This window comes from Seriola lalandi, unplaced genomic scaffold, assembly GCF_002814215.2.
Source record: "Seriola lalandi dorsalis isolate HSWRI2012SDOR001 ecotype SW California unplaced genomic scaffold, Sedor1 jcf7180002054972, whole genome shotgun sequence".
Classification (NCBI taxonomy): Eukaryota; Metazoa; Chordata; class Actinopteri; order Carangiformes; family Carangidae; genus Seriola; species Seriola lalandi.
The window spans coordinates 2,146,724-2,164,476 of NW_019525660.1; the positions used below are offsets into that span (position 1 = coordinate 2,146,724).

The 17,753-nt window shown below is 39.5% G+C and overlaps 1 protein-coding gene across 2 annotated transcripts; it reads right to left on the minus strand.

The window, feature by feature from the left end:
- Positions 1 to 264: 264 nt before the first annotated feature.
- stag3 (STAG3 cohesin complex component) lies at positions 265 to 16,083 on the minus strand. Of its 2 annotated transcripts, XM_023398134.2 has the most exons (25): positions 15,898 to 16,081; positions 15,015 to 15,212; positions 14,491 to 14,589; positions 13,916 to 13,995; positions 12,987 to 13,094; positions 12,632 to 12,728; positions 12,056 to 12,158; positions 11,694 to 11,797; positions 10,955 to 11,047; positions 10,614 to 10,706; positions 9,520 to 9,720; positions 9,127 to 9,194; positions 8,929 to 9,016; positions 8,409 to 8,489; positions 7,221 to 7,313; positions 6,512 to 6,680; positions 5,431 to 5,564; positions 4,897 to 4,998; positions 4,399 to 4,532; positions 3,950 to 4,072; positions 3,234 to 3,394; positions 2,503 to 2,692; positions 1,874 to 1,975; positions 1,659 to 1,752; positions 265 to 1,106 (listed from the first exon to the last, which is right to left on the minus strand). In XM_023398134.2, the coding sequence occupies exons 1-25, from the start codon at positions 16,045 to 16,047 to the stop codon at positions 1,056 to 1,058; spliced, it is 2,916 nt and encodes a 971-aa protein (XP_023253902.2). In that variant the 5' UTR covers positions 16,048 to 16,081; the 3' UTR covers positions 265 to 1,055. The 2 variants fall into 2 exon arrangements, with proteins under 2 accessions (XP_023253902.2, XP_087027831.1); XM_087171705.1 differs by lacking the exon at positions 1,659 to 1,752 and having other exon boundaries at positions 15,898 to 16,083.
- Between the last annotated feature and the right edge of the window lie 1,670 nt (positions 16,084 to 17,753).

Here is a 17,753-nt window from a genome sequence, read left to right on the forward strand (position 1 = left end):
CCATGAGCCAAATCTGACCCTCAAGTGATGATATTCGGCCCCTAAATGAAAGCTGAATATTTAAGTTGAATAGTAATCATACCTTTTACATAATCTGTCATGAACCTACAGCAGATATCAACATAAATACAAGGCTCATGTAAGTCCTAATGAAGTCCTTGTTACAAACTGGTTACAGGTAACAGTTTGCAAATGACATATTTTGTTGATTTGTGATGTGAAACTTTGTACAATACAACTTTTAACAAAAACACATTGAAAATGTTTCAAATGTTAATGTACTGTTTATTTTTGTTTCATGAACTTGACAAAGAAAAATTACAAAAAAACCTGTAATTCTGACATCCTCTAAAGTTTAGGCACCCTATTAAGTCAGTACAAACTAACCCCCAATTTAGGCAGGTATCACAGCTTGTAAATGCTTTTTGTACCTAGTTATTAGTTTATGCCTATTTCTTCTGTACTTTTCCATTTACTCACTATTGGCATTTTGTTCTCATTTTGTAATTTAGTACTTCGTACCATCCCCAAAACATGACTGAAAAACAAACAAAACAGCATGCTCAATTAAGCAAATTTTAATAAACATTAAATTAACAAGATTCAAAAACAAAAAAAAGTGCTATCAACAGCCATACAAGGTATGAAGTGGAATTCAAAATGTGCAGCAAGGTGAGGCTTTCAGCTTGCTGCAAGCAAACAGGGATCCAACCCTTAACATAACATTTCTTTTTAACAATTTGGAATATTTCTGAAACTTAAATATCAGAACTGTTTCTCTGTGTATTCAAAACACAAACACCAAACAATGAGCTATTTTAGCTTTTATCTCCAGACTTCATAATCATTATTTAGCCTCTATTTCCCTCCAACAAAATGAATGACCTAAAGTTGATCTGATAACTGAGCTCAGAATGGGGTCATGCAGAAGAACAGATGGCCCTAATATCCCGTACACTCAAATGTACTGAAACTACTGAAAACACAGTAGTGTTGAAGAGATGTATTAATCAAAAAGAGCTGTTGTTCCCAGGATAATCCAGGTCTTTGTGCCCTCAGTCAAAGAGCTCATCAAGGACGCTGGCTGAGGTGTGACGTGTGGAGGGCTGCAGAGCAAAAGCAGTATGAAAGTTTCAGTATGCCAGGAATGTAGTCCTTAATGTTGATATAAAAAAATATTTGCCAAGCAAAGAAAACCCACACAAACTGCATAAATAAACCACTAGATGCACTGTCCCAACTTCACATCTATACTTCATGCCTCTCTTAGCCTAAACAAATTCTGAATTTATTTATGCTTTATTCATTATACGCTGGCCGTATAAGAACTGCTGCTATAATGTGCCATTAATGAGTCCATAGTCAGCTCCACAAATCACAAGCAAAATATATTTTCATAGGCACTGATTCAACTGTAGCTCATCTGACCTGCTCCAATACAGTGGCACGGGGTATGACATGTTTCTAAGTTTCAACAAAAACTGATAACAGATTTTAGAGAAAGCAAAAAATACATTATTTTTTCTAAAAGTCACACACATATACTTTTAGAAAAAATAATGTATTTTTTGCTTTTTCTAAAATCTGTTGTATATATATATATATATACATATACATATATACATATATACATATATATATAATTTTTTTTTTTTTACCAATGTATATGGAGATTCATTGTCAGAGTCACTTTCATAATCCTCAATCTCAGCTTCCTCTCTTTCTGCATCGTCATCCTCAATCAGAGACAACCTGTGGTACACACACACAGATCAGTTTTGCAGGTAGCTATCATATTCACATTTCCTAAATACTAAAAGAAGATTCTGGGATGACACCATTTGTATCCTCCCTTTTGTTAGATCAGTCTTACAAGGTGAGGTGAGAGTTCAGGTCTTGCTGATCCACACTGCGGCCACTCTGGCTGGGGGGCAGCTGGCGTCGTTTGATGGGCTTCACCTTTCGCAACTGGGGCCTGGAGAACAGCAGCGGGTAAATTTTTGCAACCATGAAGTCTTTCTCATGCTAGTACAAATGCTAGCTGGCTGGTAAAATGTTTGAAGCACATGTTAAGCTGTCTTTTCTTCCCTCTCCTTTCTCTCCATCTACATAACGTTTCTATCTAACTACCATGTCTGCAATAATTTGAGCATGTGTTAACAGTTGAGGAAAATGAACTGTATATGACTTTATTTCAACAGATAAAAAAGATTGTCAGTAGGACCTTATCTTGTCACAAATGTTTCTGCAGTTGCAACATGTGCCCAGAGGGATTAGCTTTTTCCTCTAGTGGCCAAAATGACTGGTTTTGCCCGGTAACACTGCACAAGTTGTTCATTTAGGACAGAACAGAGAGTGGCTGGCTCTTGGCTGATAAGACTGACAGAAGGTAATTGACCCTTGGCAATTTCCACCATTTGGCAGGTGCCTGGCTTTAATTTCCAACCTCTGAAATAGAGATGGTAGATAGTGCAGACGTGTTGATGATAAAACTCAATTTACCCTGAGGAGAACTCTTCCTCGGACTCCAGCTCAGTTAAGCCGCTGCCAATGTCAGACCCTGTTGCTGTGGGTTTCCTGGAGGCCATCTGCTTGGCTGGCTGTCTCTGGACAGTGGAGGTATAGGCCGGGGTGTGAAGGCTGCTGTGGATACTGCTGCTGTCCAACCAGGATCCTCTGGCAGTGCTGGATACTGAACCAAATGAGACAGCAGTCACCCCAGAACGTTACTAATTATGGCATTTTGTTCATTGTATGGATTTTACAATCTCAACACAGAACATAGATCAGACACAGTCCAATGGATTCACAAACACATTAGCACCAACACGGCGAGAGGTTCATTTCCCAGGCAAAAGAAAAAGCTTGAGTGAGAATTCCTCTGAAAATTAAACACCTTTGAATTTAGATTGCTGGTTAGATATAAAAGGGAATTTGAAGATGTTACCTTGGGTTTGGGAGAACTTCTGATTGGCTTTTTTATTTACTATTTTCTTCTACAATTGAACAAAAAATGATGGAAAGATTAATCAATAATGAAAACAGTCATGTGTTGAGGCTTAGAGAAACCCTTTTCTGACCAAATTACTAATAACTCCAACACCCAACTTCAAGATGGGAATTAGACATCGTTCCCAAATCATTCACGTTGCATCTTTTTAAAATATTAGTGGTAATGCATACTGTGTCTCCATGGACACAGGGCCTTTGTGTAGCATGTGTGGCCATCTCACCGAGAGCCGTGGTCTTCTTGCGTTTAGCTACAGGAGTATCACTTCCCTGCTCCCGCTCTCTGGGTCTGGAGGAGGAGCGAGCCTCCAGAGAGCGCTGATACAGTCTGACTGACGGCCTGGAGAGGGCAGCACTGGGACACTCTGATTTCAGCAGTGCAGCCCTGGGAGGGGACGTCACAGTGACAGAGGGATGAGGACAAAGACCAAGGAAACCTTTGTTCATGTTTAGTGGTTCAGTTTCTTCAGGCTTCTGTAAATTATGGTGAATCAATTTTGATCCAGTTAAACCATTAACACACAAACTATGATGGCATTTCAAGAATTAATATATTAGGATAAACATTACTTTCTGTTTGAATTATTTTGAATGAAAAACTAATTTTAATACAAAAAAAGCTTGATTTAGCAGCTTTAGTCCAGAGTTTAAAAAAATGACGGCTTTAATCCCTCTTTTGCACCACTGACAGTAAGTTCCAGTATCACATTTCTTTTCCTGTGTATTTGTATATACTTGCTTCTTACTTTTACACAATAAAGACTGAAAAAGTAAAGTTTCCTAAATCATGTTTTCATAAAAGAAGAAAATCACTTTTCTTTGCTGTGATTCTAAAATAACCTACATATATCTACTGAATGATAACAGAGATCTGCTAAAACATTGGCACTGGATTCAGCAAGTTTAACAGTGAACATGTTTGAGTGTTTTAGGTCCTCACAGCTGGGCACTGTCCTGTAGCAGCAGCTTAAAACTGAACTCGCTGAGGATCTCCAAGAAGGCCACATTTGGGAGCTGCTCCTCTCCTTCCTGTGGGTCCCGAAACGCAAAACGCATACCGTCCCTGAGAGCACACACAACACACACAATAGCTCTAACGTAAAAAAACACATTTTAAAACACAGAATGAACAACTTTAGTGTAAAAATTACAACCTCCAAGTGTGGCAATTCATTATAAACTCTGAGTTTATTATCAGGAAAGAGGAAATCTGTGTTGGAGGAGACCCATCGTTTTTTTTTTTTTTACTGAGCTTGTGCTGCTTCAATGAGCTGAAAAACTGCAGTGAGCAATAAGAAAGTAAAACAGTAAATTCAAACTTTAATGAACCGAGTGATAAGCTGACACATCTGGTCTGTATGTGGTGACATTGACATGTGTTTTACTGACGTGTGCAGGGCCACCAGTGGTTTGCGGACACGATGAAGATCGACGCCAAAGCTCATGGCGAGCCTCTTGGCCAAGTCTCTAATCTCATTGAGATCCTGCCTGCTGTGGTCCTCTGTTAGCATCTCCGAGAACAGCTGAATACACATGACATGACTTTACGTAAACATCACCATGAAAATTTTTTCCTTTATATGTAAACGGCACACAATCGTCATCAGACCATCATGATGATGTTCGTCAGATGCTGAAGAAAAAACACCAGTCAGCTGTCAAATGTTAATCAAATCAAAATACGGTCAACATTTGGTAAAACTACTTTTAGCATGATGCAGAATTAGTACTATCATCATAATTTATGTCAACTTTCAAACAACAAATTCCCTGTGAAATGTCAAGCATTTATTAAAAGTTCATTGCTACCGTACTTCACAAGAAAAATTCCCGGACAGTCTAATTATCAACATTAACATTATTATTAAGGTGTTAACAAGTGCACACCTGCTGGAGGCTCAGGCACAACGTCTTGGCGCTCTGTACAGGACTGATGAGCTTGCTCTTGTTCACAGTCTCTTTAATGATGTCACCAAAGTCTTTAAAGTACTGAAGCAAACCGGAAAAGAAAAGAAAAAAACTCAGTTATGATCATTAGTCTATTTAATTAACATCACAGGCTAAATGTCTAAAAATGTAAAAATAATTCTCTGTTCTAGTCGTCTGTGCTTCTTTTAGCCACTGTTCCTCTGACTCATTCTTAGCACCTCACTGGTTGTAAAACAGATTCTCTCACCCTCCTCTGCTCTCTTCAACATCCTCTCCATTATTCATTTTTTTATGTTTGACAAACTTTTCCTAACCTATTAATTTAATGACAGTCTAACTAATCAAATAATTCAACTATTACTAAACTCACAAATTAAACTATTTTTCTTACATATGCTCACAATTATGAGACCCAACCGGTCGATGAAATCAATGTGTGCTAATAATGTATAATACTAAACTGTCCCTTCAGGCCCTTATCGCCATCTCCACCTTGCTGTAGTGCTTGAACACATCGGTGGCGGCGGCGAGGTCCAGCACCCCGTAGATGACCAGCTTACAGTAGCCAGCCAGCTGGTTGCGCTTCCTCTGGAGAACAGTTATCTTCGTCTCTTCCTCACCTTCAGCTAAACAGGACAGCCAGGGTGGAAGAATGGGAAGGTGGAGGAGAGAAGAGACAGATGTGGCAGTAACAGACCAATAGTTAACTTATTCTTTCACATGTTGATAACAAACAAGGAAAACAGAACATGTGATGAAAGACTAGTGTTTCAACGTTTGGAAATCTGCAGTACATTGTGAAATACTGGGAAAAAAAAAAGATAAGTTACAGGAGAAGATTCTCAAAACAAGACATAAAAAACTATGTCCACGGGCATAAATGAGGGTGGGGTCACCTGGGAGACATTCAGCATTAAAATTCAGCATTTCCAAAACACGACATCTTCACAAGGAAAACAAAATCCTTTTCCTGAACGTCACTATTCAAGTGAAATCTGCAACCGTGTTTTCACTTTGTCAACACTGTGTCAAAGTGCTTCTGGAAAAGTACCAGAGTTTATGCAAACATTTACTGGAGTGGGTGTTTTTTCACTTGGTGTCAAAGTAACATTGAGTAGGGCTGGAATTTATGATTACGGGATCTGTTTTACATTTGGGTCAACTCTCATCTGCACAATCGCTCTATTAGGCTACATAGTAGTAATAGTAGATAGTATAATAATAGCCGACACATGTAAGGCCAAAACAAGGAAAAAGTTACGGATTCAAAAACAAAATTAGTTTAGAACCATAACAAACCTGTATGATTAATTGAGGAGTCAATCCAAAACAGAATACATACCTTGAACTTCAAATTTAAAAGGAAGCCTGTGAAATGTTCTTGTAAAATAAGTTATGTTAACATTTAGCGGTATTCACCATAACACACTGTGTGTATCTTTGCAGGCCAAGAAACGTGTTGAATGCATTTCCTTACTCATTATAGGTATTAAATGAATATATAGATAACTCAAAATCAATCAATATGAAAACAATTGTGACAGTACTTTTGGTCATATAATCCCAGCCCTACCATCCAGCTCAGCATCTTCAGACTCAGTGAAGATGTAGTCCAGGAGGAAAGCAGCCAACTCAGAGCGCAGGGAATCAGATGGAAGGTGGACCAGAGCTTGGAGGGTGGGATAAGAGCGGACTGAACTAAGACTGTACAACAGCAGCAAGTCACACAGCAGCTCAAATGCCTGTGGATGGAGGGACATAAAAAAACTTGAGAATTTACTGCCTCTCAATATCAAAATTCAGATCTTAACCACTCCAATATAATGACCATGATGTCAGTTTGTCTGATCAGCCCGTTCCTTGTCAAAGGATCACACAGGGACAACTTCACCAACGCTTTTTTAATATAGAGATTTAAATATTTGTCTATGGTCTCATTTCAACATAATATTGCTGCACTGCTAGTTCATATGTGGGGCAATGCTAATTGTAAGGTAACACTTTACCCCGAGTCCCCCTAATTAACATTTATAAGCAGTATATAAACATTTCCTAAATGGTTTATAACACATGTAAATGTAGTTGCAGGTAGATCTAAGTGATTATTACAATATTTCTCAGCAACTATAATGAAGTGCTCCTGTGGGTAGAGCCTTCTTTATGAACACATAATGAATGACAAAATAGTAAAGTAAACCCTTTATCAAATCTTTGTATACTGTTTACAAACACTAAATATGGGGACTGTAAGTGAAGTGTTATCACTGTAACTAAGCTCTTACCTGATCTCTGATCTCAGTCTGGTTCAGAGACAGACATGTCTGACAGACTCTGCAGAACGAACGCACCTCCTTCTTCAGACGCTTCAGTTCAGCCTGGAACAGAAGGTGACGGAGGTACAGAGATATATTATCATCTTATCAATGTGTAGATTTTATGTGTGTAGGATTGGAATGAGGTGCAGTGTAAAGTTAATTTTATTCAATGAGCAATATAAATTTAAATTCAGCTCTTTACAAACACACAAACAATAGTTAACCCCATGAACTACAACTTCCACCACTAATCAGTTTATTAGGTTGAAGTATGGAGTTAGTGTAAGGGCAGGGTCCATGGTGACATTAGGGATCCTTAAATCTTGATGACACACTTGTCATGTGATGCCTTAAAGAGCTGAAGATGAAATCTGATGTATCCAATCAAATGACTCTCTTCCTGGTAACTACACATTGCAACCTGCTGTCAAAGCATAGAAAAAATTATAGTCTATTGATAAAATTCCCCACCATTACTTTGCCCTTATTATCCTAAATTACATGTGGATGCATCTTTACGTGAGTATTTCACACACGACAAACTCGTCAATTTCAGCAACGCTACAAAACATGAAGACAAGACAAGGAAGGCAAACAACATAAGCAAGAGATTTGTATGCATGTAAAAAAACACACAAATGGTTTCATGAGTAACAATGACATGATCAGTGTGTGTGAAACAGAGTGAGAGAAAAACTGCAGAAAAAGTGAAAATGAGCTCAAAACAAGAACAAAGGATTGAACGAGTGAAGAAGGATTAAAATGAAGAAAGATAGAATGAGACACGACAAATATATGAAGAGAAACAGTAAGAAAAGTGTGAACCAGCAGGAAATACATATCTGAGTGTCGTTGCGGGTTTGGATGCACACTAACAGATTGTTGTGTTAATTGCCTGCTGTCTGCGCAGCTGGTGTATTGTTGAACAACACAGACGAGAACAGCTCCACAAACACACAGGAAGGCCACCAACATGGTCGCCACGAGTTGGCTGTGGTGTGACAGCAATCATGAAAGTATTACTCATGTCGGTTGGCCCATGTCATGCAGGTAGGCAGGGTGTTAGTGTGTGAAAGACTGAGAGAAGGTCAAACTTGTTCAAAACATCAAATGGAGATAAAACTTTTGTGGTCTTTTATGATGTCAGCGGCGCACCTCGTTTGGTTTGGAGTTCACCGCATTCACTTTGGCCCACATCAGGTGAAGGGCTGCACACTTCAGAGCCGACACCATCAGCTGAAATTATAAAAAAGTACGATAAAAAAAAGTTTTTAAAAATCAATTTTGTAGAAATTTCAGTGCAATCAGCAAAAATATTTTAATTCAGCTCTTCCAAGCTGATTCCTATCTACATAAAACTCATTAAATATGCCAAGCTGAAAAAGGCCTCTATAGGATAAGAAGCAAATGTCAGAACTTCATTTGACTAAATTCATCAAACTCCTTGTTTAGCCCGAACTCAAATGCTCTGAGCAAAATTCAGGTGGCACGAATCAAAATCCAGTGGTCATTTAATGCAATTTACATGATTCCACAATCAATTTTCAGCTTCATGAAGCATATCTTACATTCTTGTTTTTCTTGATTATCATAGAAAATCTTTGGTCTGAACCACCTGAAGCTAAGGCCTCTATTATCACAATGCACCACTCAAACATCAGCGATCATCATAAACCTCCTTGTCGAGCTCTCTGGACTCCATCCTGCTCTTCAGCAGTTCAAGACAGGAGTCGAACAGCTTCCAGCCTGTCAGGTCTTTAGCACTGGACAACAAGAACACACAAGACACACAGACAACACACAATTCGTCTGTATAAAAATATATAGGATAGCTTGTACAACTACCATGTGTATTGTAAGAATGCACACCTACCTGCTCAAAGCAGCAATCCTTTTCAAGGCAGTGGCTGCACAGTATGTGTCATTCTCATCCGCAATCCCCTAGTTACACAAACACAAACTCTTGAGAGAACAGATGCTTTACATTTTTTGTTTGTTTGTTTTACAACAGAAACAACATGTTGAATAAAAACCAACAAATCCATTAGAAAAAGATATGCTGTCATTAAATATCGGGCTGGTTGTGAATACATTTTTTCCTGCTCAACTGAGCAACATCACAGAAAGGACACTTCATATTGCTAAAACAGGAGGGATGCATGAACTGTTACTTCTACAGCTGCCAACTCTGTACGAGCATGTGTGTATGCATTTTAATACATGCCATATTTGCCTGTATGAAAACTTCACTGACACAGTCACCCACCTGGAGCACGTCACTTAAGTATGTGCTGAAGCACTCGGTCAGGCTGTCCAACAGCTGGCTGAACACCAGGTGTGCGCGGGAGGAGAAGGTGTAAGAGTCAGAACACAGAGTGCAGGCCAGGTGGGAGCAAGCCTCCAACACAGTGACCTCGGTGTGCTTCTCCACAATGCCACATACCCGGGACAGCAGCAGGTCCAGATGCTGAAAGAGCAGAGGGGAGAGTGGACAGGGGAAGATGTAGGAAACAGAGGACACCAAAAAGTAGAATATGCATTGCTTGGGACAATTTTATTTAGTTTACTGGTTTTTCTAACTCACTCATGAAGCAGCCAGCAACCACAGGATAATTTGAGTATTTTAATTAAATTCTGAAGACAAGTACCTTCACAGCTGGGCTCCTCATACTCATCCTCAGAAGTGCAGACGAGATTGGTGAGAGTCTATGTGGGTGTAAACTTTTGTGTTGCAATGAAATTGGACATGCAACAAATTTTCACTGTTGCTCCACTTCACTGCAGTAATTCGTACCCACTGAGCACTTAGACACCACCGGCTCGCTTATTTTGTGTCCAAAAATCTCTTGTGGTGATGAATTTCCTTTTACAACAGAATACAGTGTCTATCTACTTTATCTTATTTACACGCCTGCTGTTGTCCATTGTGTGCCCACCCCATCACCAATCTGCGACATTAACTGAAAATTCCCATGGTCCCCGACCAGCAGGTTAGTTTTTGTTCCGATTTGTTTTATTTGTTTATTTCCTCTAATAATTAGTTTAAAATAACCATTTGTCATTTACTGTTCCTTTGTGTTATTAATATGACAATGCAAGTCATCAGACCAGATTAACTCTGAAACCCTAAATAGGACAGAAATCATTAAAAAATGTCTGAGCGCCAGCGGCTCAGTTCCTTCTATTTTTTCCCCTCTGTTCTCATTTTTTCCCTTGACGTATTAGACTACCATCTCAGCAATATACTTTAGAAAGACAGCATATTAAAGTGTGTATAGGATCGCAGTATGAAAAAAGAAGGACTTTCAATCATTTATTTAGGGAAATTCTATTGCCTTTCCACATTTCCAGTCCTCCTACCTTCTCCAGCCACTGAGCGCTGCTGTACATCTCCAGGTCGAAGTAGAGGGGAGCTTTGAGAAGGAGGCTCACCTTCCCTGCATCTGCTGAGTACTGCAGGTCAGCATATAGCACAAACTCAGTATTTCAAAATATAAAAAACAAAAACAAATCAAAGGTATTTGATATAGTCATGTGACCTCTAATATACAATGACATTAATACAGAATTACTCTTTAGTGTAGAAACTAAGGTGGGCACTTAAAATAACTGCCAAGCACTTTTAACCCTTTGTGTATATAACGTACTGGATTAAACAACCTGCAGTATCAAGTATGTTAAGTGAACTGTGGGTTGTGTACCTTGGTCAGTAGCTGTGGCAGTAAAGGGATGAAGTGAGTAGTGATGCGTCTCTTGTCTTGTTCCTGCATCTTCTTATCCTTCATACTCAAGATCTAATCACACATTTACATTCAGTGAGCGGGAACAGGCAATCAGTCACGACATTTACATGCACATGTGCGCAGACGAAAAAAGGCACATATTGTAAGTGCGTCCACTATGTTTCACATGTGTAAGTTACATGACCACAGACGGGACAAATACCACCACTGCACCGGAAAACCTGAAATGTTTATGAATTACATGGTTGGATATTTTCAGGAAACCATATAAGAGGTCAGTAAACTGTGTTATTAGATGCTGTTGGGCATCCATATTGATATACTTTGTTGTTCTAAATATTCCCATGTAAATGACCAGAAATGAAATTAATATGTTCACTGTACTAAAATAACACTCTTTCAAACAACGTGCAACATTTCATGCCCAGCACTCGTCATTCACTGTAATTAACCATCCATCTTAAAATGTGATCTAACCCGAGACTGAGGAAATCAAGTATTAGTCAGTGGAAACACATATTCAGACAAATAAACCAGACTAGAAAGGTTCATATTGTAGCTTTAGAAATATGTCTTTTTGTATGATAGGTGAGTAGAGAGGTAAAAACAAAGAATGATATTTCTCTCGCCCCCAAGCTCCACCGTGCCATAAACCATAAAACTACAGAGAATTATGTGTGTCTATGTGTGTCATCACCTTCTTGCCCTGAGTTCTCCCAACAGGTGGGGTTGCCTGTGCTGCCTGTCTGATGGCACACATCATCAGGTCTATGAGAACCCCCTCCTCCTCGTACACCAGACCTGACAACAGAGACGCAGAGACAGGAGCAGAACTGAGTGGGTGATGTTTGAGACAACACAGAGCAGGGAACAGAGACGGAGCAGCACAAGTTGGAAGACGGAGCAAACTTGATGTTTTTATTTTCACTGTGATGATACATGAGATTTATCTTTTAGTTAAGCTGGGCTGTCTGCACTGACTCCATGAGTCCATACCCAGCGGTGAGTGTTGCTCAGACTGCTTATCGTGTCTACACAGTCTCATTTCATTCCTCTCACCAGCCTCCTGTAGCAAGAGCGCCGTCATAGTCTCCCAGTCTCTCAGCTCGGACCCCGCCACATCCCACAGACTGTCCACCAGGTACGCCCCATGCTCATGAAACTGTTGAGAGTGAATGAGTTCTTTTACCTCAGGTGTACAGCACCGGTGCGTTACTGAACTATACTCCATCATTCAGAATTTAAAATGTAATTGGATGTTTTGCTGTTGCTGTTGTGAAAATAAGATCTTTTGAGGAGTATAAATATTTTTTATTATTAGTCTACACTTCATCATGAAAACATAACTGCAAATGTCCTGTAGGAAACATTGGTGGGAATTTACTTTGGATCCCACTATTTTAGCTTTGTTGGTCAATCTGTTTGTGCTTCTTAAAATCACACTGCCAGAAAAACATCTCACTTCTGTATATATTCAACCATTATTCAATTTTAGTTTCAGGCAAAATATAAAACAAAAGACTGAACTAAAGGAGTTGGAGCAGATTATCTATATGCGCATTTTATCACATTGTCAAATTATTCTACTTTCAAACAAAGGGGGAGAGAGAGAGAGAGTAGGAAATGTCCTTCTACCTCACTCTGGATGTAGAAGGAGATGAGGATTTGAAAGAAGGCTGCATTGCCACTTATTTCATTCTCCTGGCTGTCACTGGCAATCATACTTTTCAGCCTGACACACACACACACAAAAAAACAATAATCTTCAAAATAAATCAACCAGAAATATAGAAATGAGTAACTGCAGATGACGAGAAAGACTGATTCCACATGCAGGTGGCAATAAAATAACGTAATCACACCACAAACCGCACTAGAAAAAGGTTGTCAAATACAGAATGAGTCACACACAAAAAACACCCTGAAAGAAAAACATTACCAGTCTGCACATTAGTCTGACAATGTGGGGAAAGGAAGGATGAACGTGTACTTGTTGTAGAAGAAGACGCCGGCTGCAGATGCCAGGCCTCGGTGTGCCGCGTATACCAGAGGATAGATGTGGCTGCACTCATCTTCACCCAGGCCTTCCTCTGTCTTCCTGCATTGTGAACAAATACAAACACATACAGGTCAATTAGTGTCACATTAAAAATAAAATGTGGAAAATCTCTTTGTCATCAAGAACTGGACTTATTCTTGTTAAGTGATTTGTTTTGATTTTTAACTGAAATTTTCTTGCACGATAGGATTTTTAAACAATATTTTTTCCACATAATTAAACAGACCTTTAATAACCAGCAGTTCCAGATCTTGAATTTCATTACCACTTTGTCATCTCTCTTGTTCATCAATCTTAAAAACATCTAATTAACATGTGACTTGAGTCAGTTGTGTGAGGTGTTGGCCAACGTGAGAGCTCACGACTCATGTTGTGAATCATAAACAATTACAACAAAAAGTGTTATCACAGTTAGTAACAATTTCACATCTCTTGTTGAGAAGCTGGATTATTGTTGCGGAGCACAAATGTGAACAACCAGGATATATTTGCTTCACTTGAAATGTTTTACTCAGGCATCTTGAACAGTTTCTCATTCAGGGATTTGAAAAAAAAAAAGCTTCAAACCTTTAAACCAACACTACCCATATGAAGTATGGTATATATGGTGCAAAGACTAACTGAATTCAGCAAAAAGATTTAGTTGGCATCATAACTAATGCTCTAAACTGCAACTGAATATATCTTTTTTGTAAGTAAAACTTAAAAATATCTATGCAGAAAAGATGAAAAGGCGCTTGAAATTGTATTAGTAAAATTTACTATCTTTGGCATGTCTTGATCTCCTAAAATGAAATGCCTGCACTGTATGTTGGAAATAGCGGCACGGAGAAGCCACCAGAGACAGAAAAACCCCTCACTGTTGGATCAGCAGCAACAGATTGACCACTTCCACTGCCACGTCTGCCTCCTTGTCCAGCACCATGCTGAGCATCCTCTCCTAAACACACACACAGACAAATGCACAATCATGCAAGCAAATAAACAGGCATAAATAGGACATTCACAGACATGCATCAATGTACCCACACCCACAGACACACATGCACGCGCACAAACCCAATGATTAGACACAAAGCCGTGGCATGAAAACCATTTATCTGCTGCAGCACATGCGGCTTAGGAGGGTTTTTATGTGTTTGAGAAGAGCTTATTAACCATCAGTAACCAGCAGCAATTAACAAACCCAGACAAAGGAATAGACCAGACCATCAAAACAGGAATGGCAGGGAAAAAAAAAAAAGGAAAGGAAATAAGGGGAGGGGGTACAAAATACTGGGAAGGGAGACATAGGCAGGCAACAAAACAAAAACAATACAATAAGCTGAAACAATAGATTAAAGAGAGATGCTGAGGCAGACAGACATTGGGGAAAAAAAGAGGGAGAAAAGAGGAATTAAATGAGGTGTGAGCCCAATCCAGAGGGATGCCTCACTTTAAATCTGCTGGTGAAAAGCTCCAGGCGGCCAATGAATTCCTTCTCCTGGTACAGACCCTGCAGGGCACGCACACACTGCATACGCACTGGACTTTGCTAAGGGAAGGGAAAAAAAGAAGAGTACAGTAACACACTTTCTCTAACCTGCATACAGACTAATTCCCAAGTCTGTTCACAGTGAACACTTCTCTTTGTGCAAGTGTGTATGTGATCCTTCTTGTGTCTGTGCGCAGCTGGTCTACAGTTGTGTCTGGTATGAGGGGCTGTCAAAGCCTGTTACGAATGAAAATAAAATAAGAAGTGGCTCAGTCTGTACTGCCCAATTCCCCATGCACTGCAGTCCTTGTCACTGTTGTTTTCACTGCTGGCCTGAAGAGAGCTGCAGACAGAAAGGTGCTACTGCTATGTTACGTTTTGTTGCCGGTCATGGGAAATCAGGAAATAAATGAAAGACATTACACTTCTAATAACACTTTATTTTGTAATGTAGTTTCAATTGTCTTGTCCTGTGTGTGTTCAACCTTATCATGCAGGGTCCAGCCCAGGTATTTGAGACATCCATCATTCAGGAAGTCTTCAGGGTCCGTTTTCAGCCACATGCCAAGCTCCTCAATACATGCCACCCGGATCTCAGGCAGCCGATCCCGGTAACGGTGCACAAACACACCACGGAAGCTACTGTTCATCATGGAGGAAAGCTCCTCTCTTTTCTCCCACAGCTAGAACACATACATGCGAAACAAATGCATATAGACATATACAACCAGGATTGTGAATAAATCAGTAGCCAAGTCACCCGGGCTCCTGTCCACATGTTTCATCCGTTTTTTTTACAGTGTGTGTTCCAGCTGAGGCAATCATCACAGCATAAAATGTTCCTCATGTCAAACTTTTTCCAGATTTTATAGTGACTAAAATCATACAAATGTATCCTTTGTTCTACTCCTAATGCTACTTTATCAGTTTTAATAATGACACTTAAAGCATGCATTATCTGTTGTCCCTGATATAAAGGCTCCTGTCTTCATATCTCCGAATATGTGCATGACAAGTAGGGGGAGGAATTTCAAACCACACAGCTAATAAAAAAACTGTTTCTAACAAGCACGTTGCCAAGTACCTATTTGCAACTGTTTAAAGGGGTTTCAGGCAAAACATATCTTATATATGTATATTTCAGTTTGATCACTGTTAACAATTGAGAAAACATTGGTCCTCTCATTGTCCTTTGTGTCCTTTGTATCCTAAAACAAACTTCCAAGGTTTTCCTCATAAGGTCAATGTCACTTTAATGTCCTGACCTGCATGTTTATGTAAGAGTGACTGTGTCTCCACTCATGCCAGCGTTTGTGTGTGTGTGTGTGTGTGTGTGTGTGTGTGTGTGTGTATGTGTATACGTGTTACCTCACTGATGGTGGCCTGCAGCTCCTCCAGTCTGTCAGAGGCTCTGTCATGTGCCCTCTTGCTGCTCTCAGTGTTGTATTGCCGCTGGGTGGTCTGCAGCTGAACAGACACTAGCACAGCTACTTCCACCACCCCAGTCATCAGCTTCATGGCTAAATAAAAAAAGAAAATAGAGGTTAACAAGGTCAGTCTGGGAGGTTTCACTGGCATGGAGTTATTGAAGAAAAAAAAAAAAAACTGAATGAATCATTAAAAAACAAACAAACAAGAAAACCCTTCATCTCCTGCCCTTTTGGCTAAAGCCAAACCCTGGCTTCCTCTTTAACATGCCAGTTTTCACTTCATGGTATTCATTTTTTCAACAGATTTTACAGTTTTAATTTAGAAGTATGTAGCACTCAATAGGTAAATTCACAGTCCGTGTTTATGGAGCAGGTTATAAACTATGTGCCATAAAAATCCTCAACTGGTGACTGAAGCCTTTTTAACAGCAGTACAGAAAGTAAATCCTTGACAATAAAGTACAGTACTAATCATAATATGGATAAGCTGTTGAATTTTATTTGGTGATTTGGTCGTAAGAAAGGAACTAATTACATGGTTAAGCAGGGGCTCCAAAAGAATACAGTGAGAAACAACAAAAGCAAGCTGTATAGGATGAGTATATTCTGGAAAAACAAAAGAACTTAAAACAGATGTCAGCTGAAAGGAGCAATTTGTTCTGCCGCCCGGAGAAGCTAAAACCTCTGGTATCACAGGCACGGATTGCAGGTTTTCAAACTAAAGCGAGTGACTTCAGTGACTAATATACAAAAGTGAAAACTACCAATCGAAGAGTGTAGCCTCAAAGCTCCCCTGTGAAATCAGAATACTTTTCTGTTTTAGACACCTGTATTGTACCAATATGCTTACCGAAGAGGGTGCTGGTGTGTCTGAAGGCTCGGACCTGGGAGTCAGACAGGCCAGTGAGCAGGGCCAGCAGGGAGGGGAAGAGGTATTCATCATAAATGAGGCTATTCTGAGAGGAGTGCACCAGAACCTGAGCAAACTCGCACAGGCCGGCTTTGAAACGCTTCTGCTGGGGGCCTGAAGTGGACAGAGGGTAGTTCACTGAATCCTGGAGGAAGACAGGTAACAAAAGAAATGGAGGAAACATCGTACACTGTGCTTAGTATATTTATTTGAGGCGGAAGCCTGTGGTTTGCTCTGCTAATGACGATTATGTCAGCAGTGAAACAAAGTGATTAACTCATTAATGTGTCCATTTATCAGTATTAAGAGATTAATTAGGGTGTTCCATCACACTGTACTCCATCCTTTAGATGATAATCTCCTGGGATATGGAGGTCATTCGACTTTCTCAACTAACTCCAGCAGGATTATTAGTAGACAGAAGGGATGACTAACCCTAAATGCAATTGCTGATCTATAATAATAATAATATTAATAATAATAATAATATTCATTTTTTAGGATTTATCTAAACAAACATAAACTATATCTGCACAAGTGTTTTTCTTGTCTCACCTCACTGAACTCCTTAGTTAGTGTGCTGATGATCTCAGCATTCTGCATGCTGTCAAACATCTCTCTACTAACCACACCTGCACAAAAGAATAAAAGGTTAACACAATGTTCCACATTAGGAATTAAAGTGGACTAAGATAAGAATAATGATACAATAATGCTGGTTCTTAAAAAGTTTAATTACATGATATGATTTCTTCTCATTTTCACTGCACCCTCACAAATATTGATATAATGTGTTGTCAGTGGACAGAGGATTAGCACAGCCCTTACACACTGCATCGTTAGCATAGCAGGAGATCAATAGCAGACTGCTGATCATTGCCTGA